General features: G+C 41.3%; 1 protein-coding gene across 4 annotated transcripts in view; it reads right to left on the minus strand.

Moving 5' to 3' along the window:
- Positions 1 to 25,674, minus strand: part of ATAD2B (ATPase family AAA domain containing 2B) — an 80,457-nt gene extending 54,783 nt beyond the window's left edge. For 2 of the 4 annotated variants that reach the window (XM_080588562.1, XM_080588561.1), the window contains exons 1-8: positions 24,369 to 25,673; positions 8,734 to 8,888; positions 6,531 to 6,577; positions 5,340 to 5,493; positions 3,037 to 3,139; positions 2,379 to 2,487; positions 955 to 1,071; positions 319 to 394 (exon numbers count right to left, since the gene is read on the minus strand). In XM_080588562.1, the coding sequence (XP_080444688.1) occupies positions 319 to 394; positions 955 to 1,071; positions 2,379 to 2,487; positions 3,037 to 3,139; positions 5,340 to 5,493; positions 6,531 to 6,577; positions 8,734 to 8,888; positions 24,369 to 24,527 (920 nt within the window). In that variant the 5' untranslated portion in view covers positions 24,528 to 25,673. Of the gene's footprint in view, positions 1 to 318; positions 395 to 954; positions 1,072 to 2,378; positions 2,488 to 3,036; positions 3,140 to 5,339; positions 5,494 to 6,530; positions 6,578 to 8,733; positions 8,889 to 12,535; positions 12,912 to 24,368 lie in introns of those variants that run through there. The other 2 variants (XM_080588563.1, XM_080588564.1) reach the window with 2 other exon arrangements.
- Positions 25,675 to 26,512: the final 838 nt, after the last annotated feature.

Here is a 26,512-nt window from a genome sequence, read left to right on the forward strand (position 1 = left end):
TTTGGAACTGAACACTAAATAAAAGCCTTTACAGAAAAATCTGGTGTGCAGTGCAGAATTCTTGTTCCAGTACTGGCAAAACACCCGTTTCCAGTCAGTTTCCAGACTGCTCATCACAAAGCTTCTAAAAAAAGCTTCATGAAATGCTGTGAAATTCATTTCTGTATGCTGATCAGGATCTGAACCTGAGATACAATTCAAGATCCACTCATATGCATGAGTGAAAACATACAACTCAAGAATATTTTGAAAATCAAAAGCTAATAGAAACATACTTAGAGAGAGTAAACAACTACGTACCAAAAGACTGACATTTACCTGATATGGCTTCTTCTCGCAGGAGATCTGTGAATATCAAACAGTGTATTTTCCCTCTTTTTTTGGTGAGCCGGCACTGAGTAAGAGAAGTTACAGGTTTGTAACATCAGTTAAAAAAGAATGAACTAATCTAAATGCAGCTGCAAAAATGTTAGATTATTCCCATACCAATAATTTTATCACTGTTTTCTCCATTAGCTCAAATTAGGAAAAGAAATTTCTCATCATTGCAAAATGTGGCAACTGCTGCTATGCAATTTATCTGGTTACGAATTAGGTTTATCACTCAAGAAGCAGAGAAATCAGCAGTTTTGCTATGTATTTATTTATTAGGTGGCAGAGTTCAACTTTTGCCAACTATTTCTTTGCAACCCTGAGCCCAGCATATGACAGTATTTGCAAAGTTCAATGAGGCAACAAGCAGGAGAGATGCTACCAAAACGCACACTTAACAATCGTTTTCAGTAGTCATATTCATATGGTGAACTAAAACAGAGGCAAGAATGGAAGTCACTAAACACTGCTTGGGAGCTCGTTCAGGGATAAGGAACAGTCATCCAACTTCCCTTCCCACACCCGTGGTGTTTCTTGGAAGTCAAAAAAGCAGAACTGTATGAGCACTGTCTAGTTACTCACCTATTGGAGGGGCCTGATATCTTTCAACAGTTTTTCTCTGTCTTAGATTATACGGTCGGTCGTTTTCTTCTCCTTCAGCTTCTTCTACTTCTATATCTCCATCTTCTTCCTGAGACTCTGTTGGGAAGGGTTGGGGGTAAAGAGAAGATTTCAGAACTCATCTTCTTGATGCCAGAACTATCCTTACCCTAAACATTTTAATGGTCATTGAGAACTATCCCCCTCCTACTAATTAGCATTAATTTGCAAATCACTAGGAATTTGAAGACCAAGACCAATCTACAGCCTATTGTCAAAACTTCTTCCAGTTTCCCACAGAAGGTTCTGGAAAAGCAACAGAAAGAAAAGTAAGTATAATCAAATTAGTTTTAGCTGTGAACTGCAAATATCTGTCATCTTTTTCCTTCAGTAATTATCCCTCAAACTAAGAAAATGCCTTTCTTCTCTCTCTTTTCCCGTAGCTGCCTGGAAAAATCAAATATTTGACATAACACAAAAATAACTCTAATTTTAAGATTCACAGTATCATTTTTACACGGAGCAAATCAACACACTGTATAATAAAGTTACCACATAGATCCATCTATTAATATGATCAGTATTTCTGTCCCTAGACCTCTGAATTAAGACTGTGTTCTTACTAACTAGGAAAGACCAAATAACCTACAGTTCAAAATTTAGTTCAAAATCAAAAGACACTATGCTGTGTCCTGTATGGGTCCCTTATGTCAAGTTTGAGTCTGGTTTCCTAAGGAAACCAAGCATGCTGTTGATCAATGCCATCAGAGTTGGCCATTATCCCTTCTTCCTCCAACACCTTTTGAACCCACTGGCCAGTTTCAAACAAGTTCTTAAAAGAAATTCAGAATTTCAAATAGAATAGTCTCTACAAGCTTTCTAAAATTCAGTAGATGGATAGAAAACAGAGACTTTTAATTAATATTTTCATTTAAAGTAAGATGCAGAAATGACCATTACACAGTCTTTCTGCTAACAGCCATCCACTGTATGAGAAATAGCAAGTCAATAAGAAAACACAGAGCTGTGGGCTACATGTACCACATCCTGATTTCAACACAGAGGACTGTTACAGGGAATATGAGGAAAGTTTCCAATATTTTGTATTACAGGAAACAAGAGGAAAGGAATGTAGAATACACATATTTAGAAACCAAGCTTTTTTTCTACTTCTTTCAGATAAACTTGGATTGCATTGTTTAAAGAAAACTGTTTGTAGAGATCCCTAAATCCTTTTCAATGTACTTACTCACAATACTTTTGCTAATTGGTCAATTAAATAATTCCAAATCCAGAGCCAAAACCAAATTATTTTCTGTAGTGTAATATATTGCTATTTTATGTTCAGGAGAGCTTTGTTTTATAATTATTTCAGTCAAAGCCTTACAATCCCGTACAAGCCATACCTTCTTCTTCGCCTTCTGTGGACACTTCATGGTGGTTCTGAATCCCATAGCTATTTCTCCTCAGTGATTTCCTCCTTCTTTTCACTCGAGAATACATATCCATGTTTTCCTGTAATGAAAGTAACATACACTCCTGTCAGTAACTGTCCCACGTCACTTACGTTGTTAGCCCACGGTTCAGGAAGTAATACTACATAAAATTTCTAGCCCCCAACGGTTTTTTCAACAGAGCCTTCCACAAGTAGGCTACAAAAACAATATTCTCAAATTTAATGGGTGATAAAATAAACCCCTTTATACTTAGTCTTTCTAATACATTGTCAGTAATCAGTATGAGGCTACTTTAGAGAACAAAGTAGGCAATAGTCCTTGGTCCTGTTTTCAGACTACCTGAGTGTGCTTCAAACCAAAGGAGGACCACCACATCACATCCTAAGGGCATGGCAGTAAATTCATCAGACTTAACATTCTAGCAACACACATATCACTTCTGTGAATTTTCTTCTCATTTTGAGTTTATCAAATTTTTTAATGTTATCCACTGATGAGGATCTGAAACCTTTTGGCAGAGCTACCAACAAAAGTATGGGAATTACAAAAACAAACATGCTCCCCCTTTCACATTACTTTTATCCAAGAACCGAGACACTGCACTTACAAATTCTGTATCTGTCCACATTCGCAGCCGCTCTACTTCCCCAGACCGCCTATTTCTCCTGATGTTAATATTATCCATTTCCTGTAGGACAGCTTCGGCAGTACTAAAATATATGCAACAGTTAGCAAAATAAATAGAGAAAAAAATAAAAATCAGTCTTAAAATAGCAGGCATGCAGAACTTTCCACATAGTACCCAATAGCTTAACATATCTATTTTTATGGTCTGTTATGGCTAGTCCAAGGTCTGCAAGCTGACTAAATATATAAATGGCTTAATATGTGAAAATTTTAAGGTAGCTTCCTGAATCTATCAGTTAAGTACAACACTAACCGCAATAAAGAAAATTGAAAGATGAACCTATAGAATATAAACTAAAAAGTATGCGTAAGAAGAAATGCTGATGCTACGGGTTCAAATTAGGTTATATTGTTTTAAAGTCTATTTTTGCTCAGTGCAGATTGCAGCATACAAATTTGTAACTGCTTAGGAAGGTGTCAGATCTGTAGAGTAAGATAGTAAAGCTTTTTATCCACGTAATTATAATACTGTGAAAGCAGTCAATGTCTCCACCCTGTAAGCTACGTATCCTTCTATCCTGGCCTCATAGAGACACCAATAAATAAAGGATTTTAAAACTGTTAGATCAGTAACACCTAGAGCTTCAACGTTCGTTATTTGAGCTCATTACTCTACCACTTCTCATCTATTATTTAATTAGACTACATTTTCATTATCTGAAGCATTTGTAAACAGATTGCAAAACAATGTTGGTATGTGAATTAGAACCTTGTCCAAAATGCTTTATTGCTAAGGAAGAAAACAACAGGGAATTACGCAAACTAAGGCAAATATTTGGCCACCTGTTCTGACCACCTATTTACTGCTCTCTATGGTGATTGTAACAGATTTCCTCTGGAATTCTACTATAGCTGTATAGTAATTGTAAGAAGGCAGAAACTTTCACTTCCTTTCTTTCAAGCTGTTTAAAAGTAAATCTGAAGAGTGAAACCCTGCCTAGAAAGTAGTCCATGGAAGTTCAAGCCACGGATGTCAAAAAAGTCAAGATTTTGTTAAGAGTGCCCTTCTCAATTTTAAACAATTCTTCTCAAGTATCTGTGATGTGTGACATTTACTACTTCAAGTAAAATTATGCTATAACTCATTATCAAAGAAAACAGGGCCGGGGGTCGGGGACTGGAAAAGTCCACCCACTTTGCCAAGCAAGAAAAAACTAAACAATACTTAAATCACTGCTGACAGATGTTTATCTAATATGTTCTTAAAAAGCTCCAATGATTATTGGACACGCTGTTATCAGTATAAGTTCGTATATAGATTTGAGTACCATGATCTTATCAAATTACGATCTTCGTGGTAGACTTTTTCCTATTGTTGATAAGAGGGGGGAGATTCAACTGCAACTAGAAAAATAAATGTAACCGAATATAAGTTTGTAAACTGATACTAAGTAGTTACTAGGTAAATTGAAAAGAATGTTTAATGAATAGAAAGTTCAACTGAATACATTTAGCAATACAGATCATACTTGGCAATTAAATGTTTATGTATAAATCATTTTTCAAGCACTAGCAAGCAATTTCTTACAGATGTGCCTATTAAAATCCATTTTACAGGTGGGAAAGTTGACACACATTAAGTGACCTGCCCAGGGCCACACAGAAATAATAATTAAAGAAAATATTTCTGGCTCCCATTCCTATGCTCAGACCAGACCGTGCCTCCCTCTCTGACCTACTTTGTCTGCACAGTAAATGTCAAAAAGTGACACCAATCCTGTGTGAATTACTAACGAATGGTAAAAAACAAAAACAAAAAAATAAACAACAAAAAAGAAAGCTACACACTTTTGATATTTTATGATCAAAATCATACAGGCAAGATCTAGAAAGCTTTCCAAGTGCTGTTGCTAATTACTACTTTACATCACATTTAGGTATCACTACATAAACAGGTTACTAGGAGACAAACCAGGGTGTGGATTTACAGCACGTAAGGCACTCTGCAGTAACTGCCAACACACACAGTTTTATCCAGGGGTAAACACAAAGCAGCTTACTCCTCAACACAAGTCCAATAAGCTACTTTGCATTTAGTGCATGGGTAACGTTGGCAGTTGCAACACAGGAGCCAGCCTTTAACCCAAACCACAACCTGGCTTGCCTCAATGCTGTTACGTTCTCACAGTCAAACACAGAGATGGCACTGCAAGACAGGGTTTTCTAACTTTATTAAAAGTCATCACGATGCTTTGTGAATACAACTGAAGTATCCCCACATACCTGTTTACTAGCTGATCAAACAATAAACTCTGATTCAAAGTTTCAAATCTGTTTTTCCTGGACCGACAACTTTTTCTGACTTCTATATCTCCGTTTATGCAAGCATGGTCCCCATCTCCCTTTTTTTCCCCTCGAAGGGGATGGCTTTTGAGAGCTAAGAGAAATTTGTATTACTACTTTAAAATGCAGGAAACAACATTTTCACAAACAAGAATTAATAAGCAGAATACTTAACAAGAACAATATACCAGAAGTAACTAAGGAGCACAATACGAGCACCCTTATATACACTAAAGAAATATATATATTTAATTCCTATCAAAATTGTTTTTCAAGCTATTTCTTCAGACTCGAGCTTGTTTCCTTGTATTATAGATCTTATGTTAAGATAAAAATTTGGTATTCAAATATCCACTCAATATTTTTAAGTCAACATCAATACTAAAATGCACACTTGGCCCCCAGTTTCAATTCTGAGTCCTCCAAATGCAATATCAAAAGGTCAGATACAACACATTGATTTCACAAACAATGTACCAGCTACTCTGTACAGTGCCAAACAAAAAGGGATCCCACTCCTGATTGTTCCTTAGGCACCACAATAAATAAAAAATACCAAAAATGCTTAATGAGTTAACATTTACATAGAGTCAACACAATTAAATGAAACAATTTATGAAAAGGGGACATGAAAGACAGTATGGTTTTAGCTGAGTTATGAAATGAGATGGTGAGTTTGAACAGTAGAAGCAAAGAGGAAAGCTGTTCCAAGGTAGGAGGAGCTGCAGACAAGGCAGGTCTCTCTAGAGCAATAACGGAGTAAGTAATGTTAAGAACCACAGAAGGCCAAATCTTAAACGAGCAAAGAGAGTAAGTAAATTAAAGAGACCAGCTGGGAGAGGAAGGCCAAAATTAGTCCCTAACAGTAAATTTGGTAATTAAGGAAAACATCAAGATCATGGCCAAGAGGTCTGAATTGAGAAGAGAAATGGAATTTCATCTGAGAATGTTCCCCATGTCCATAGAGAGCATCCAAGATGTTGACGGAAGGAAACTGAGCCAAAACAGTAAACTTTTGGGTCAAAATGAGTAATCAGTAAAGTTATTAAAAATATATGCAACCAAAAACCATTGACATAAAATTGTTAAATGTAAAAATAGATGCTAAAGGGTTGGCTGTAATACACTTACATAAGCTACGTCCATTTGGTAGTGTAGCACCAGGCTGAGAAGTTAACCTAGGAAACAATTAGATTAGAAAAACAAATAATGTTTTCATTTCTTAGCCAAGCAAAAGTTACACAATGAAAATAAAACTTTAAAAGTTAAATCCAACTTAAAACGTTGCACAATAAACCATGACTTCAAAACCTTCGTCAAACTAAGAGCAGACTCTTAGTCTCTGAAGTCTGCCTCATGCCCAGCACTGGAACGAGGGCAAAACTGCCAAATACCAATTATACGAATCCCCCCAATTATCCAAACATCTCTTTTACTAGTCCCTTTTTTATATTAGCCCCCGTCTATCAATCTCTGATAGTCCTTATTTTTAAATTAACTTAATTCTACTATTTCACAGATTGAGAAAAAATGTATTGCAGAGTTTTCTGAAATTTTACTGCATAAACAATTGTTCACTTTTTCTCTTTAAAAATGAAAAAATCTTATTTATGAGGCAGCCTGAAAAGAATATTTAGCATAGAATACAAATGAACAAGAACTCTACAGCTATCGACAGACTGTTAACAGTAACTTGTCAATACTGTTACACAAATAGGGAAAGTAAGTCACACAAAAGGCAAAAATATATATTTTAATCTCTCTTCCATCCTCGGAAACACCAAGTACTTTACAGACAAGCAAACTATAGCATTTACTGCCTACCACTACTGGATAGGAAGGAACACCCTGTTTTCAAACCGAAAAGCTTGAATGAATTTGATGGGGAAGAGGAAAAAGAGGGGAAATCTTAGTAATACTAAATTAATTTAAATGTGACCACGAGTTCAACACACTACAAAAATATCAACTTAATGGAAGAATAGAAGATGTGGGCTTCTGCTATTATTTTCCTAAGAAATGTGTAACACTTATGAAACAAAGGTAACCTAAGGATTTTTGCAAGGGTTGGGTAGCAACACAGAAAGCCACGTTCATGTATCATGTGCACATCCAACTTTCCAGTAACGTTTTTCTGGTCAGATATTTTAAGTTTTTTAGAAACCACAACTGAAGAAGTGAAATTTGATTATAATGAAGGTTTAGCAACAAAACCTTTGGGAAAAGTCTTAAAGACTCGAGATTGTTATTAGGCACAGCACTTTGGATTTTGGCAGAAAATAACCAAAAAAAACCCATATGCATGGATGTCACAGCACATTCTGTGTAACAACGTGAGCTTGGGTATCCTGACCAAATTTCATTTGACACAGTGATCTAAATTCTCCCAGCCACATTAAGTATTTTTTCATCTCTTAGCATTTCTAATATCTACAGTACAAACCTATACTTATAAACAAAAAAACCATGAGTTTCAGTATATTTTTAGATGACCATGCCACATAACATATTATATTCAATTTATTCTGTTTTAAAAGGGAAAACAAACAGAAAAAAATAATCCGTTTTAAGATTTATACAGTTTCTAAATACGCCATCCTAGCAGATGACAGTCCTGTAGTGAATTGCAGTCACTCTTTTATGCCAAGTGTTGTAAGAACTCCAATTTGTTCATAAATAAGAAATATTATCTACAAAAGAACCACTATTAACTGAATGTTCATAGCCCAGGAACATATACTCTATACTGTCTCAATTACCTGTAATCTTGTGAACACAGGAATGCTTTTGAAAATCTTATTAATCAATAGTTAGAAAATGAAATAAATTACTCCTCTTTTGAGTTATAAAAATGTGGCATGGCTTAGACTTTAATTAATTAAACATAGTAGTTTACTTCATTCTTTATAGCCAAACAGGGAAGAGAGGCTGAAAATGACAATGGAAAGAAACTTGACCATTATCTATTCCTTAAAGATAGCAAAAATACTGATTTCTTTATTAAAATGTCATGTCTTCTTATAGACAAAGTACATAAAAATACCAATTAAGTCACTAAATTTGGATGTATCAGGAATCTAGAATTCAGACTGCACATGAAATAAAAATTAGTTTCCATTTTAGCACACATTTGCATAGAAAGAAAGCATACAGATGAGAGGACTGATATAACCCCCATTCCTGGAGTCTTAAAATAACAAGGAAACTATATGAAATAGCATGCTTCAAAAATACACTCGAGTGTAAGCTGCAGCTCGCTGCAGAAACAGAGGAAGCGAGTCAAAAATATGGGAAAATTTGACAGAACTTCATTTTTCTCTTAGTACCAAGTTACCTGGACTGTCCAGTTGAGATGCTCCATTCCTCTCGCTGCCCAGTGCTGCGTGATTTTGATTTGTCTTTGCACACAGGATCAGCATGTTTTGAGGTACGTTTGGCGGGAGGAGATATGTGGCTATCGCTCAAACTACCATCACTACCTTCATCTTTCTGAAAAGAAAAAAAAAACATCAGACCATACTTAGTTGGCTCATTTCTATATACCCTTGTAGAAAAATGAGGAAAATTACGCTTGGTAGAAGATAACTTTAATTAAAGGAAACACAGACAGGTGTAACTGATGATAAATAAAGCCATGCACTCAGAGTTAAACTCTCTCCCCTGTCAAACTCTCAGCATTTGGCTTGCCCAAAATATTAAAAATATTTATTCTGAAAAATCTGTCAGAAGCTATAAAGATATTTTATTTGAAACATTAAGCGTTTGTATATTTGATCATTTTTTCCTGAACAAGCATTCTGGTTCTCTCACCCATTGCACTTTGTGTTTCCTACTTGACAATGCCACCCCTGCCCTACTTGTAAATGAATTAATAGTGAAATAAAGAGAAACAAGGACTGAGTAAAATTAAGATACTTAGAAACATAGCATGAATTTATCCCACTGACATTATCTTTGTACTTAAAATGCTTAAACAGTCACATTACACTCTTCCTTCTTGCAAGAGTTTTGCAGTATCTTCCTTCTACTGCTATATGTGCAACTGAGAAGCAACTGAAAGCAGATGTATTTCTACAGCACTTTTAGTCTCCTGTGCTTGTTAGCAGCATTACACACACTAAAGCTTCAGCCCTAACACCTAGAAAAAGCACCACAACACTACCGGAGTTCTTCCTCTGTGGCTTACTAGTGGTAAGAGACAGAAACTCAAAGACAGGAGGAGTTATGCAAGAGCTCTGTCCGTAAGTAGTGCATGGACAGACAACTTAGGAGGATCTGCGACTGTCATGGTGAAATAGGAAGGAAAAAGCAATACTCTGCAAACCAAAAATTTAAACCAAGATTGTTCTTGTGAGTTAAAATATATATAAATAAAATGTATGTATCTTCTCCTGCAACAACCGATTTCCAAATATCAAGGTCCAGGAACTGTCAGCGAGGACAAACCAAGAAAAAAAAATCGTTTTACTTGTATGCAGATAGATGGTTGTGGAAGTCCAGTTTATTCATCTGGCTCATCAGCAACCACCATCTGCTTTGTACTGCAGATAATTCAAATACTGGATATCTCAAGCACTCAAGGGGGAGAAAAAAAAATTAACTTAGGATGAAGAAAGGCTGTCACAGCACCACATTTAGGAAGTGGCAAAGCCTACAGAAAACCAGCCGCATGGGTGCAGTTTGGGGAGACAGCAGACCCAAAGAAGCTCAGCACTGCTGAACCCCAGGCTCAGCAGCACCACTACAACCCCCTCTGTCTTATCCTGCTGCTTATCCGACCCACCCAGAAACCAAACCAGGGCACTACAGCTTCAGATGCTCGCTTTTCTTCAGCTGGGTTAGTTTCTTACCTGCTTAGTCAGCTGAATCATTTCACCAAAAGATGAGAAAAATGTAAAAGATAATGCAAGAAAAAAAAAAAACACGAGTAAATGGCAGAGGGGAGAACAGGAATAGAAAGCTGCAAGTAAAACATGCTGTGTACATCACGCCTTAACATTTTATCCCCAAGGACATTTTAAACTAATATTAACTTAAATACTCACAATAATACTAACAAATTATTAAATACTGTATTAGTTACAATTTGTTATTTATGGAATATATTTTTATTTATAGCATAAATATTGGTAAATACTTGTAATTGTATTGGTAAATACACTGAAAATACCAAATACAAAGATCTCGTATTAGCTTCCAGCCAGCCTACGCTCGCATGCCATTTTAAAAGCAGTTTTAATTATAGTTGTTTACCTGTTGAGGTAAGCCCAGGGAAAGCAAGATGTTTATCTTACTATTCAGTCTTAGGAATTCGACAACAAAACAAAATACAGCAAAACAGAACAGAAACACTGTTTTCTTCCTCATTGATGTACTTCCTGAAGAAGTGGAATAATTTCCCTCTAGTATTTGTAGTATCTCGACTAGAGGATCAGAAGCAAAACTTTAAATTACACAAAGCAGGATTTGGGATCAGAACCTAAGATTTAGGCACAGTGACAGCACAGGTACCAACCACCCCTTCTATGTACAGAGCACCTCCACCGTACAACCCAGTGCACAGCCAGACAGTTTGCAGGACTGTCAGCACTCACAAAAGACTTACTTTTCACTATTATAATACCGTATTTATTCCCTTCTGAACACCGTAAGCATTTGTACGTGTATTTTATCCCTTGACCAGCCACAAGCTTATTTGTGGACTTACATAAACACACCACTGCGTGTTAGCATGCCCCACTGAAGTCGGTTTTAGGAGGTACTTTCTGAAATTACCCGAGCGGCTCTGCAGGGATGGGAGCAGAGTTTCAAGGCAAGCCACAGAACCAGTTTCAAACCGGCTTGGCCAGGTCGAGAAAATGAAGCTCAGAAAGGGGAACAAACAAGTAGTGAAGCTTTATGAGGGGTAACATTAAAGCTATTTTGCGAGCAGGGAAATTAATAATGCATGTTTTCCTACGCTCCATCTCTACCCCTTGCCGTGCAGAAATCCTGACTCCTCCCAGGTCTCCGATGACCACCTTTCTCTGCATGTCCTCCAGCTCCCCGCCTCTCATTCGAAGTCACAAAAATTGGCTGATGTCCCTGGTTTGTCCTCTGTTCCTCCTGGCTATGCAGTGGTCAAAGGCAATGCAGCGAGCAGTCACATCCCAGCTAGGTTCAAGTACAAAGTGAGGCCGAATTTGAAGACAGTGGAGCCCAAACCCTACCTTCAGTTAGCACACCTGCTGTAGATCCCCTAACATACAAAGTATCTTGCTGAGAGGTAATAACAAAGCTCCAACAGAAAGAAATCACTGAAAAATTACACATACTAATAAGTATCCAAATTCCATGTTCCAGTTAACACTCTTAAAAAAAATTAAGCTCTGGAGGATCAACTCACACCCAGCCTGCCATCCAGACTTGTCAGCTACCTGCAGTAAAACACGGAGATGGAGTTTTCGTTACTCTCAAGAGATTAGCTGAACCGGGAGATGCGAGAACAAGAAAAGAAATTAATTCCAATTTGAGAAACCTTTACAGAGAGCAGCCTACCCACCACTTCCTCCCATTTATAGCAAAGGAGGTCTAATGATTCCTCTGCACTCTGCTTGCTCCCTCAAGTAACTGGGTCGCAAACCATTTATACCTTTAATGATTAAAAACAGTACTTCAGTTTCAACCCAGAAGCTTATTACTTAACAGTAAACGGTGTGAAAATGTTCTAGGACTAGAAAGAAAAATGCATGGTGAAAGCATCAAACCTAAAAATTCAGAAATGAAGAATGTAACTGCAGAAGTCAGAACTAACGCACTGAACTCAGAGCTCCTAACGAAATACCAGCACTGAAGGAAACTCACTCATAGGTGAGAGCAGTGTCTCACTAATAGCCAGCGGGTTAAGGCGACAACATCCTTGGTCTAGGCTGGAGAAACAGCGTTCGTTACCATCTTCATACTCAAGAGTGTAACTGAGTTTGACAGCCAAAGGAGTACTTCGAGTGAGCTGCGGAGCTAAGGATCTACAGCAGGAGTCTTGCAGCAGCAGTGGGCACACGCCGGTAACGTAACTTCACTGCCAGCAGCTGAATGGTGGTAACGATCAATCTAGTAACCAAATCCAAAACAAGTAAATAAAGCAATAAAATACTTACAGCTGCATACTTATCTCCGCTTTCTTTACTTTGCATGAAAAGGAGAATGATGGGAAGATGTTTATCATCTTATAATACACACATCCCTGGAGGTGCTACAAGAACACTGGCATACCATGTTATTGCAGTCCTCTCTCCCAAATCACCCCTATATAAATCTCAAAATAAAAAACTGATACTAAAACAACTTCAGTTATAACATTTAGAGACAAGTTTTGAAAGAACACAAACTAGAAATCAATAAATAAAACTAAATTCTCCTTCTCAATTTGTCGTCCAAGAAAAGAAGTGACCGAACAGCTACAGCCTTTGAGTAGGACTGAAGGACACACACACCACGGAGCTGCTCACCAACAACCAATTGCCATCAGGTTTATCACACAGACCAACGAGCTAAAGCATTACAGCTGATTCATTTTCAAGTTAAAACACAATGGTTATTTCTAGCATATTGAACAGATCACGTAAGGGATTGCACGTTTGGGTTGGGTGGTATTTTTGGAGGGGATATATATATATATTTTTTTTTTTTTAAATAAGTTGAATGTCCTGGCCAGGAGAATACCTAAAGGACTCCTCACTAGGGGTCTGAAGAACTCCAAAGGTCCTGGTCTGAACATCCAAAGGTAACTACAATCCTGCAGTCTCGGTAACACACGAGGAGCGTGAACTACCTCTCGCTGCCATCTCAAAGTGCACGAGCACGAGTTCAGCTCACCTTCGAGCAGGGATGACACGACATCCAAACCACAACCACACCTTGCCATTTCAGAAAAAGCCTCCGTCTGGTCTGCTCTACCACAAGTCCAACTGCATTAAAACGCAGGTACGCAGACAGGCTGATATATTTGAGTTTTCCATGATGGTTAAACTTGCTCTCCTTGCCATACATTTTGTGGGTCACACCCTTCCTCTGACTAACTCTACCACACCCAGAAAGCTACCGTGATCGCTCACACAACTTCACAAATCAGACCTGAGTTTTGAACCGAGTATTTTAATCCTTTCAGCTCCTATAAGCACGCTCTTCTCTTATCTATGATCCCTTCCCATGTCTAAGACATGAAATTAAGACCAACTGGCATTCAATCCTCAATGATCAATCCTATTCCCCTGCAGTTTGTAAAAAGCAGCCTATTTTAATTAGTTGTTCTTTTTGCCTCGCTGAACAAACAAGCAACACCCCGAAATTTACTTTTGTCATAATTAAAAACAGCAAAATAAGCATAATGAAGAAATGTGTTTCAGCTACAGGTTTTCACAAACGCCTACTAACTTTAGTTCTCCTTTAGCTTTGGATATGTAGAAGTATTTTTCCTCCTCATTTCACTCCTTGAAAAGACAACAGCAACTTCAGACATCTCGCGATCTACTTATTTTTACGTACTTTGGAGAAACTGAATCCAGGTCTTCCAGTTATTTCTGACCTCATTTGAAATGCAGCTCGTGAAAAACAACACAGCTTCTCAGAAGCCTCAGAATATTAATAACCTGTATTAATATTTAAAAAATAAAACATGCAAAAAAAGTGTCTGCTGAAGATCTGGTTTTCCCCTACGAGTTCATTCAAAGACCATGTGGAAACGGACTGTTCATTAAAAGAAAGTACGTACTCAGGTTATTTAACGACTATTTTTACTCCTTTGGTTAAAAAAAAAAAAAGTTGTTTTCCAAAATAAAACTTGTACTCGTGGAAAAAAACATGTGAAGGTGTCCCCAGGTACCAACCAGTTAAGTTGATCACTCATCTTTGCCTTCAGACAACTATTCAGTTAACAAATGCTTTTCCTTTTGCTGTATTTAATCTATAACATCATGTCAAACATACCAATAAAATAGCCCAAATCCACTCTCTACCTGTCCGTCTTGTGATTCTGGATAAGCCACTTGCTCCCTTGTCTATCAGTTTCTGCAAAAAGGTGATAAATGTAGATTAAAATACTAACTTCTACAGCTCTAATGCATTAAAGACCTCCTTTCAGATCTATTGCTGAAAGCTGGGCAAGAACTAGGCATCCTTCCTAATGCATTTTTGGGCTAGGCATACTAAGATAGCAGGAAAATCAAAAGACTTCACAACCCCTTTGAGTTGTTTTTAGTTTTGCTCATTTGCTTTCAAGCACTAATAACTAGATAAAACAAATTTCCTACCATGACCATGATAAAGTCGACTGACGATCACGTACCAAACCCCTTCAAAACCTGTGTTGAATGCCTTCTTTTACGTTAAGTGCATGTTTTCTAGTAACTGAAAGGTTTTAATCAGTGTTCAAACCGGGAGCACGCCTCGCCTTACACGTATGGCACACTGCACTACCCACTCTCCAGCACTGACGCATCCTCACAAGCTCCCCCCCTCCGTCCCGTCCTGACCCCACATTTTCGTGGCACAAGCCCCCCTTCTTTTGGGGGGCTGACTGCCTGCTTGGTGGGAAGGGGTGAGACCTGATGTACTTGTCTGAGGAAGAAGGCAACATGACCCAACCCCAGGTCGCAGCACGACACAGTGGCCTGTAGCATCCGTATTCGTGCCAGCAGGGCATGCACTGCTACATGCTACACATCCACCATCGTGTCCTAAAAATCCTGATGCCTGTGCCTTCAAATGACATGAAGCTGAGAAAAAGAATGTATTTGGATTAAAGCACGTTAACAGCCTTACTAAGAACTTCGAGTTTTATTAAGGACCTTGTGTTACCTTCCCGACAGCTTGAAAAGTGACCAAGTTGGCTTAAGAGAACCCATCTGCTGGCCACAATTCTCAAATTTCTACTTGCACGCTGTCATTTATCAGACCTTAACACAGGTGTTAAGGGCAAATAACAAGATTCATGCCTAAGAAGTGTTTGATGATCATGGAATAAAAAACTATTAATACTGTGTCACCTGTGATAATGATAGAAAAGAATGCCTCAGTTGCAAGATGATCAATATTCTTTTATCATCCCATTTCTGTATATTTTTCAGTAAACAATGCTTGCATCAGCAGTAGCCGTAAGAATATAAAATATACCCTCATCTGGACGTTTTCAGAATAGATTCTTTCCGACTCATTCATCTGAAACACCATTTTTTGCATGAGAAGATCTGCTTTCATTCTTTCAATAGATTTCCATTTTATTTCCTAGAGCTCTTCACTTCCAAAATTCAAAACATTTATTAAATGTGAAAGCTCTTGAGAAAAGTTATGAGTTGACCAGGCAAAAATAGAAAGCTCTGCCTACACCACTTGCTTATTGGGCGTTTTCATGCTTTTGACCATTCACCCTGCCTGTACCAGAGACACCTGTTCACAAGCAGGCTGAGTGCCCAAAGGACAAGCTGTTGAAAGACAGCTTTTGATCTGACATCCAAAAACTCTTTCAATCCATGGGCTGCTTGTAGGCTCATGAAGGAGAGGGAGAGTCTGCTACACACAGCCTCTGCCAAACTGTGCCAGAGCCCACAGGGAGCTGAGGTCTGTCCCACTCATCACCGCCCCTCTCCAAGCCCTCCACTACAAGCGAGTTCCTCTCCTCCCTCTTGTGCCTTCCCAAAACTCAGCGTGACACTGCGGATCTCCAGCTGATAATCGCATTGTAACACCAGCTGATAATCAAGGCAAGGGGAAGTGGGGAGGAGGCTTCGTTTTCAGCTGGACCAGCAACCCGAGCCCGATCCAGCCGATCAAATGGCCGGCCAAGCAGGAGCATTGGCGCATGTACGGCTTCTCGCAGCTGCACAGCAAGCAGCTCGCACCGCCTGGGAAATCACACACCTCCAGCAGAGCAGGGCTGCCGAGGGGCGGCCTTCACTTGCTGTCCACACCTGAAGATGTTTTGGGAGATCCACACATGGAAAGGTTTTAAAAAACATTGATCTTCCTAATTCAACACTGAAGGAAGATGTTTTTAACCAGACCCATATTAACTCCTCCCATGAGTTTCTAGATTCTATTGCCAAAGTCCTTTAAAGCAAAAATTGTATTTATGCAAACTTTTACAGATTATTACAATCCTGTTTCCAAAGGTTTGGACATGACCAGGTGCTTGAGCCGTTAAACTTAGCAAGGAAACGTCTGTAGCAAATAGAGAGGTAGCCTTCCTTCTGTGTTAAAAAACCAGAGGATTAAAAATACTTCTACATCTCTATCTACAGAGCACTTAAAGACAGTATTTCAGAAGTAAAACCAAGATAACATTGTATAAAAATGTAATATGAAATATTCAGATGAATGCCTTGAAATTTAAAATCATAATAAACACAACATTCAAGGCCTGAAAGATAAATCAGAGAAATAATAGAAAGTAGTTATTAAATACTTGGAATGATGAATTCCAGTGAATGTTGATGCAAGTAACATCTTCCCTGTGTACAGAAAGAAAAACTTCAATTTATTTCAATAGCTCAGTTCGACTACTTATTCACTTAAAAATTAAGGTATTGACTCTATGTTGGAAATATGCAACAAGCCCGTTTTCTAGATCGTGAAAATGCCCATGCCAAAGTATCTGCTCTGAGTACAGCTGGACAGAAGCTTTATACCAAAGCTTTAAGTTAGCTAGCTCACTCATACACATTGCTGGAAGCATAAAGATAAAAAAAATAAATCAGAAAAGGCTACAAAAACTGCTCAGGAACTTTGGACAAGCTCACGAGTTCTGTATTTCTGGTAGAAGCACTAAAGCTACATCATTTATTCCTAGTTAAACTAGAGTTGAAGTTATTCCAGCACACACATACTGGGTTCAAAATGAAAATGCTGACAGAAGGTAACATATTAACCTTGCAAGTGGCAGAGAAGTGGGACGTTTCAATGGCTACCAAGCAAGAAGAAATTCAACTTCTTCAGGAACAGAACCCAGGGAAGTATAAATGCAAAACACCACTTGAACGATTTAAAGCAATTAGTGATTAAAATAAACCATGAAAACCCCATCAAAGGTAATAAAGGCAGCACTAAACTCGGAGCCAAAAATTTAGAAAAAGCAGCAAAGCATGAAGAGTACAGAAAAAATAAAGTGATACCATGAAAAAGGATGAAAATCAGTCAGCTCCCTTTGCAGTAAGTGGGTTCATGAGCGATATGAACCGCACACAAAGCAATATATTAGAGCTGAAATATCTAATGAACAATCAGCGCCATTTGAAACGGTCACAGAAACACAAAATAAACGCAATGAAAGGTTCACATCACTGATTCCTTCCTGCTGGATGCTTTGGATTGAGGAAGGTTTCAGAGTTTTACGCAGGAATAATTTAAAGCATCACTAGAATGGAATGAAAACTTCTCCACAGCGCAGCAAACACTCAACAATTTAGGGCAGGCTATGCAAAACCATACCACATCCAACTGAAACTGCAGGGGAATGTAGGTGATCAGAATGTAATTACCTGAGCTAATTATCTTCTGTAACCCCAAGCTGTATGCCACTCTTGCACAACTGCCATGGGATCTCTCACAACGATCGGTGAAGCCTTCTGCTTCACGTTTTAACCGAGACACAGTCGTTCAAGCAGCAGCTTTTATTAATATTACTCTGGGACAAACCCAATGTTCAGAGGAAGCAATGCAGCACACCAAACATCAACACCATTTCCTGAGCATTCTTTGGAGGTCTCGCTCCCTCGCTGGATTAGTCCTTACCCCGCTTCCTTTTCTGGCCCTGCAGCAGTATTTTGGCAAAGGCAGGGTTTTGATCAAGATGCACGACTGCCTCCTAGAACAAGCCGCGCACACTTACGAGGAGCAATTTTCAGTTTTCGCAGTGGCCCACGCTGCTTTGGCACGACGCTTGTAAGAATCCTAACTCAGGACGCCGGTCTGGAAGCACAGAAGGATTACAAATGCTGACCATAAAATATTTTGACAGAAGCTTGGACATCGACTCCTTCCGACAATTACTCCTCCTCCCCCGGTCACAGCTGTACCAGTACCACCCTCCCAAGAACAGACCGTGCAATTCGTTTCACATCACCGACCTTCTCCTGGTACGTCCCAGAAGAGCAGCAGACCACGGAAACGGAGCAAATCCTACATCTTACCCCACTGCTCAAATGAGCTTTCCTGGGAACCTGCCTTTAACTGACATTGTTGTGAATAACTTCACCAGGCTCTGTGTTTCAGGGTATAACTCAAAGAACCGTGAAAGTGCTGGGTAGCCTCAGTGTAAACTCTTAACTGTAATACTTTTTTTTTTTTTTAATATAGGTATTTAAGAGGAGCTTTTTTCTTGAAGTGCTTCACATGCAGGCTGCCCTAAGTGTAGTTTTTCCGATGGAAGAAGGAAACTTTTGCTAAGAGCTTTATTCTAAACCACAGACTATCCGAACGGTGTACGACACTTTGCAAGGAGGCATTCAGAGAAAATAGACTAATCTGAATCCCGCTCTTTCAGAAAGAAAAAAAAAATAGAAAGCTCAAAGGCTCATGCTTAAAGCCAGTATTTTAAAATAAATAATATATATATATATATTTAAAGTTGACTATATGTTTTCAATAGCTGACCATTAAAGACTTCTTTCAGGAGTAAAATGCAGCAATGGGTTTACGCTACCAAAAATGCATTATCACACTTTCCAAGATGGAAAAAAATATTTTTTGTCACAGACTGAGGAATTACAGTAAGAGACGCAGAAATATATGGGTATTACAGTGCACAAAAATGCTGCTTAGCCTTAAACTCGACCACAGTACAGCACTTTATGTCAATCCCAAGGCTGTGTTTGTTCCTATTAGCAATTAAGTACAATGGAGAGCTCTATGTTGCCACTGAACAAGTTGAATGATGTTGGCAGTACTACTTTTAGCTAGGATCATGCGTTACAATCACCACAGTGCCCTCAAGTAGCTCTTAAGGCACTGCTAATGCTTTCTTGCCTAATTAAGTTAGTCTTGTATACATTTCTAAAATGTCCAACTAATACAACGGCATGATTAAAAAGTGTTTATTTCACAATAAATTCATTCCTGCTCTCGATCAGCATTTTTGTGTTTTAAGATGTTGAGAAAAAACACTCGAACTGCCAAATAAATATTACAACACAATCACAACTCGACGTCTGAAAACATCAGAGTTCAGCTAGAGCACAGATTTAACCAGTTACGGTCACGCTATCTTCGACTCTTTCAGTTTTCAGAGTTTGAATGAAGCCCACTGAATTTACAAGCATTGTTTCACAATTCGGTTTCTGAAAACCGTGGAGGATTTTGATGCATTTTTCTTGTCAGAAAGCTTTAATATCAACCCAGGAGACTTCCCAAGTTTTTAATACTAGAAAGAAAAAAAATGCATACAACTTTATATAAAGGCAGAACAGCACCTTATGTAATGACAGCTTAACTTTGTTATGTAGTTTATAAATCAATGATGGAAAAGGGAATAAAAGCATAGCCCAGTTTTTCCCCTCTGTACCCTCTCTGTGGCACTCTGCTATTACATCATTTCAGAAAATAAACTTCTTGGCTCCGTGATCCATTTAGTGAGGGATTTTGTTAATTTTAATCTTGCGTCTGCTCAGTGGACACGCATGTATTCATCTCAGCCGCCACTCAATAACGCAGACCAGCTGACTTTTCAAATATTGCTTTCTCCACGATGAGAAAATGCTACTGAGGGAATACACAGAAAACAATAAAGGCATTTAGACCATTACAGCCCATTTCCACAGAATGCGTGTTGCTTCTAGATTACGATCAAACAAAACTGGGCACTATTAATATGCAACTCAACACAGTACTGAACCCAAAGACTAGAAACTGCCTGAGGACTGGAAGAAAGCAAACATCACCCAGACTTCAGAAAGGGCAAGAAGGAGGACCCAGAAACTACAGTCCAGTCAACCTCACCTCCATCCCTGGAAAGCAGCTCGTCCTGGAGGCCACCCCTAAGCATGTGGAAGACAAGAGGGTCATCAGGAAAAGTCAGCATGGATTCACCGAAGGGAAATCATGCTGGACAGATGGTGGGAGAGCAGTGGATATTGTCTACCTGGACTTCCACAAGGCTTCTGACACGGTCTCCCATAATATGCTCATAAGCAAGCTCAGGAAGTGCAGGGTGGATGAGTGGACAGTGAGGTGGATTGAGAACTGGCCGCACGGCAGGTCTCGGAGGGTTGCCATCTAGTTGGAGGCCTGCAGCTAGCAGTGTCCCCCAGGGGTCTGTACAGGGTCCAAAATTATTCATCAATGACTTGGGATGATACAAAACTGCAAGGAGTGACCGATGCCCCAGAGGGCTATGCTGCCATTCAGAAGGACCTCGACAGGCTGGAGGGTTGGGCAGAGAGGAACCTCTTGAAATTCAACAAGGGCAAGTGCAGGGTCCTGCACCCGGGGAGGTGCCAGTTTTTTCTTTATGCCAGTTTTTTCTTTATGGCTGGGAGCTGACCTTCTGGAGCTCTCTGGAGAAGGACCTGCGGGTCCTGGTGGACAGCAGGCTGACCATGAGCCAGCAGTGCGCGCTTGTGGCCAAGAAGGCCAACTGTACCCTGGGGGGTATTCGGAAGAGTGCTGCCAGCAGGTCAAGGGAGGTGATCCTCCCCTCTGCTCAGCCCTGGTGAGGCCTCACCTGGAGTACTGTGTCCAGTTCTGGGCTCCCCACTACAAGAGGATCACGGAGCTGCTGGAGAGAGTCCAGCAAAGGCCTACTAAAATGGTTAAGGCTCCCGACCATCCCTCTTATGGGGAAAGGCTGAGAGAGCTGGGCCTGTTCAGCCTGGAGAAGAGAATGCTCAGGGAGCATCTGATCAATGTGTCTAAGTACCTGAAGGGAGGGTGTGAAGAGGATGGGGCCAGACTCTTCTCAGCGGTGCCCAGAAATAGGCCTAGAGGCAATGGGCACAAACTGCAACACAGGAGGTTCCATCTGAACACAAGGAAAAATTTCTTTACTGTGAGGGTGACTGAGCACTGGAACAGGTTGCTCAGACAGGTTGCGGAGTCTCCTTCCCTGGAGACATTCAAAAGCCATCTGGACACAATCCTGGGTAATGTGCTCTAGGGGATGCTGCTTGAGCAGGGGAGGTTGGACCAGATGATCTCCAGAGGTCCCTTCCAAACACAACCATGCTGTGGCTGTGAAACTTAAATTCTTTTAGCCATTACCAGGGAGAATAGAGATTCAAGTCTCTTCTTGTGAACGAATGCAAAAAAGTATGAATACAAAAATATATAAAGAAATAAATAAACCACACAATACCCACAAGAAAATGAGGAGGAGGAGGAGACTGGACCTTGAAGAAAAAGAGGTGGAAGACAACTCCTAACCTTGTATCTATACTATCCAGTCCAATCAGCATTTTACAGGATGCCGTTAGATTACTAATTCAGTTTTTTGCTAATAAGGAACAAACAGATGATCTTTTAAAATACACCCTGAAAGGTAATTACAAGCATTGCCACTGAAGAGCATTTCTCTGCGAATTCAAAGTCAGAATCTCTGTGGAAGAAAATTAAGTCACACAGTGCAAATAAAAAGCGTAACAGAGCAGCTCCCAACTCTAGCAGCCCATTAACCCAATTAACTGCTCGTAGTAAAGGCTGGTTTTCTGACATTACAACCAAAAGATTTTAAAAGAACACACTGTTCCAGTCAACTTTGACAAAATACATACAATTGCATGAAAACAATCCCAGTACACTTTCTGCGCAAAACACAGCCTCACTATCTGTCTCCTGACAGTCAATTCCAAAAAGCAAAGGCTTTGTCTTCCTAGTGCTACACTTATTCATGTTGTAATCACTGAAATCCTTTTCTCTGGCATTATTTCAAGGAGATTGGGGAGTTCAGAAATGTACTATATCACTGACAAATTCTTAGATCTGAAGGGAAAAAGAGCCGTACAAAGATAACTCAAAATATGGTGGGATATATATATATATACTACAAAATTTACTGAGGGAAAAAAGAAAAACAACAAACCCTTCCTGGTAACTTCTCCTCACCTTTGGCAATTACATCTAAACAAAAAAATTATCTACCTCAAACGCACGATATTGGATGTGAAGTGAAACAAGTCCAGTATGCCAAAAATATTCTCTTAACTCTAGAAGAAACACTTCTTTAGAGGCATTGGATGTATCCTGTGATGTATTTATCAATTTTATAACAATATTTTATATAATCTCCTTTCTTTACACTCTGACAATAACATAATTTATACATTTTAATAATCTGTAGTATACAAATGTAATTCACAGATGAGAAATATTCAGAAGGATGCCCAACTTATTTTTAGCAGCTGTAAACTCGCTGTAAAGCAAGCCAGGAAGGGTTACACCAAACTTTGCCTCACAAACCACAAGACCCATGATATGAATAAACAGAAACTGCATACTAGAACAAGCAGAACAGCTTTTTACAGCTATGTTCCACATCCCCATGAGCCTAATGAAGTTATACAAGGAAGGAACAGGCACCACTGAGAGTAAATAAGATGTGAGGAAGGGAACTGAAGCACGACAGAACCGAAAGAGAAGCACATAATGTACAGAGCAAGTATCCAGACAGTGTTTTTAAACAAAAGGCATGGGGCAAAAGGTTTTCTGGCAATTCCAGGTGTCATTTTTCTGATCTGCCCCGGCTGCTATTGTTTTTCTACTTGTGTGACTAACTTCTTCCTTCGCAGAGGGCAGGACGTAGTCAGTTGGTGTGCGACTGTCAAACATTTTGACCCTCGGTTTTCACTTCCGTATTCACCGGGTCTTTCACAATACGTTGCTCTGAAAATATGCGTGTGGAGAGCTATAACCGTTACTCTAAACCTTCAAATACCTGAGGTTTTAATCATGAAAGAAAAAAAGACGTGCGTATACTTAAAAAAAAAACAGCATTGTTAAGATACGCTTAGAGACACCAAGGCAAAAATAAGGGGTTCACGAGTTCCTCTTCCCAGTTATAATTTAAGAAACAGCAGATTTCGATAGCAGTCTATAGAATCGTTTGCCTTTAGGGATCACAGTTAAAGCTGTTATAAGTTATGTTGAGAAAGTGTTCCACTTAAACCAGCAGACCCCCGGCAAATCGCCCCCTGCCCTCCTTGGAGCTGTCACAAAAACGGGGCAGCTTTCCCAAACGCCAGCTTTTCTCTGCGGAAGCCGCCAGGAACACCCTCTTCGGACGAACTGAGGTCATTTAAGGAAGGGGAAAGGAGGAAAGAAAAAAAAAAAAAAAAAGGAGGAGGAAAGAGGGCAAGAGGATTGCGAAGTTGCAGCAGGCGCAGCTCCCAACTTTTGTCTGGCGGCAGGCGCAGTGCCGGCCGCGGCCGCAGGGGGAGCTCGGCTCCGGACCCCCCCCGCCGGCCCTGTCTGCCCCACGGGCACCAGCGCCACAACTCCCCCGTGTCCCCTGTCCCTGTGTCCCCTGTCCCCCTGTCTCCCTGTCCCTGTGTCCCCGTGTCCCCCTGTCAGGGGCCGGCGCCTGTCGCCGCCCGTCGCCGAGGCAGCGCGGCACCGGCTCAGGACGCGGCGGCTCCTCCGCCGCCTCTCCCCGCAGCCTGCCTGCCTTCCCCCCCGTACCCTACATTTCCCCGCGTACCCTGCCTTCACCCCCGTACCCTGCCTTCCCCCGACACCCTGAATTTCCCCCCGACACCCTGCATTTCCCCCCTATACCCTGCTTCAGCCCCCCCGTCCCTCCTCTCTCCCCCTTCAGCCCGGCTCCGCACCCCCCCCCCCCCGGCAGCAGCGGCGCTGTCCCCAGCGGCTCCCCTGGCCGCGGCCGTCGCTGCCGCTACCCCCCCCCCATTGCCCCCCTCCTCCTTTTTCTCTCCCCCTCCCCTATTTATTTCTCTGCTCGCCGCCTTCCCCCCCTCCGTTTCCACCGCTCCCCGCCGCCGGCCCTTTCCTCACCCGCGCCGCCGCCGCCGTCTCTTCCAGCCCGGCCGCATCTGCCTTGGTGCCCCGTTTGGACGAGCGGGTCCGGGACGAGATGAAATGGCTGCCGGCACCGGCCGCAGCGGCCGCCGCTTTGCCCAGGGGGCGCAAGGAGCTCTTCCTGGTGTTCACCATGGCCCCGGGGAGGGGGGGACACCGGGGGGACACGGGGGGCTAAACGCCGCCGGTGCGGAGGGAGGAGGGAGGGCGGACAGACAGCGGGGCTCGACCGGGGAGGGAGAAAGGGGGAAGGAGGAGGAGGAGGAGGAGAAGAAGGAGAAGTCCTCTGGGGACGCCGCTCCGCCGGGCAGAGCCACAGCCGGAGCTGCGCCGGCTCCTCCCGCCGCTGCCGCCGCCGCCGCCGCCCGGGCTGAGCGCCGCACTACCTGGCCGCCATTACTGCCCCTTCTCCCTTTCTCTCCTCGCAGCGCGCCGAGCCCGCCCGTTGCCGCTGGGGGGCGGTGCGGGCCCCGCTGCCGACGTTCCGGCACGGCGCCGGCGCGATCCGAGGGCCTGGCGTGGAGCCGGGGAGGGAGAAAAGGGGGGGGAAATGAGGCCGGGTTCCCCCCCGCAAGGAGCGGGGAGAGGTCCGGGGGGGGGCTCGGTAGTAAGCGGAGGGGGTGGGAGGCGCTCCCCTCGGCTCCCCTCAGCCTGACGGGGCAGCGCGCCCCCGGTCCCGCTGGGACGGAGGAGCCGCCACCGCCTCCCGGGTCCCCTCAGGGATTAAACCGAGGGGTCCTGGGGTGGGTAAAGGGCCCGGGAAGGGGCTGCTGGAAGGTGGCACCCCCAAAAAGGGCTGCGGTGCCCCGGCACCTGGGGGAGTCTGCCCCGCTCGCCCTGGGAGCCTCCAGTCAGCCGCCCGTCAACTCAGCCGCCCCAGGGTAGGATTTCCGCTATTTTCAGTGGAAAACTTATTTCACAGCCCGCTGGGTTTCGCTCGCAAGAAATCCTCTTGATAGCCAAGCTATCAGGAGTGCTCCCCGTGCGAGGCGCCGATAACATCCGCGGTGCTTTCGCCCAGTAGCCGCGGCTGGAATCTCACGTTCGTTGCTCGGTAGTTGGAAAGGATCCTTCTCTCGTCTCCCTCCTCTATCGCAGATCCAATAATCACGTTTTAGAGGGATGAAGAATAGTATCTATTACGGTACATCGGATGACCAAACGCTTTTCAGACTGTTCACGAGCTATAATCCGATCCCTTCCCACCGGTGCTCCTTGGGTGCAAGTAAGAAACCATTCCTCACGCCACAACGTGATGGCCTTTATTGAACTTCATCACCCGGCGTGCCCCCAAACCCAAAAGCATCACGTAAGCCCCCAAACCCAAAGTTTTGTAAAAGAAATATAGCCGAGTAATAGAAGAGTAGAGCTGTAGGTGATGAAGTCTCAGCCTTTACTCTTTTTACACTGACTTGTTTGGCATTGCTGGGCAAGTTACTTTAGTGCTTTCTGCTTCTTTGACAAATAAAATTACTGATCACGTGTCTCGGGCTGTTAGGCTCATACAAGCTTTGTCAGTATTTTTATTGTTTGAAGATGGAAATTACAATAATGTTTTAGTAAATAACAATAAATATAAAAACTTAATTCAGTTTTACATGCATACTCCCAACATATTTCAAGACTAAAGTCTGAAAGAGTATGGTAGAGCATCTGGTCAAAAATACAAAATAACAGCACTAATAGGATATATAAAAAGAAAACGGGCCATTTAAATTTCCAATAAAAAAAAAAATCTGCATACAGAGACAAGTTTTCATTTTTGAGGTACCCCAAAATACAATGTGTTTGGGAGTAGAAATTATGATCTTATCTGGCATTCTCTGCTTAGAGCTTTTAATCTGTAATGGCAACGGTACTTCATCTACTGTTTAAGAGTTGTAGTAGAGTTGTTCTGCTCAGTCCAATTAGTTTTGGTTTGTTGCGTACCTGTCGTTTATTTATTTATTTGTTTAAAGGTTATGAAAGGATGTAGCCATTTCAAACACTTGTAGGCTGAAGGAGTATTTTAATTAAAAACCTAAGACGTTTTTTTGAAAAGGATACTTGGATATGACTTTCTTTTTATCCTTCAAAAGCAGGAAAAGTAGGAATGGAAGGAAACTGCAAGAGATTGCCCC

This window comes from Anser brachyrhynchus, assembly GCF_964034855.1.
Source record: "Anser brachyrhynchus genome assembly, chromosome: 3".
In the NCBI taxonomy this organism is placed as follows: Eukaryota; Metazoa; Chordata; class Aves; order Anseriformes; family Anatidae; genus Anser; species Anser brachyrhynchus.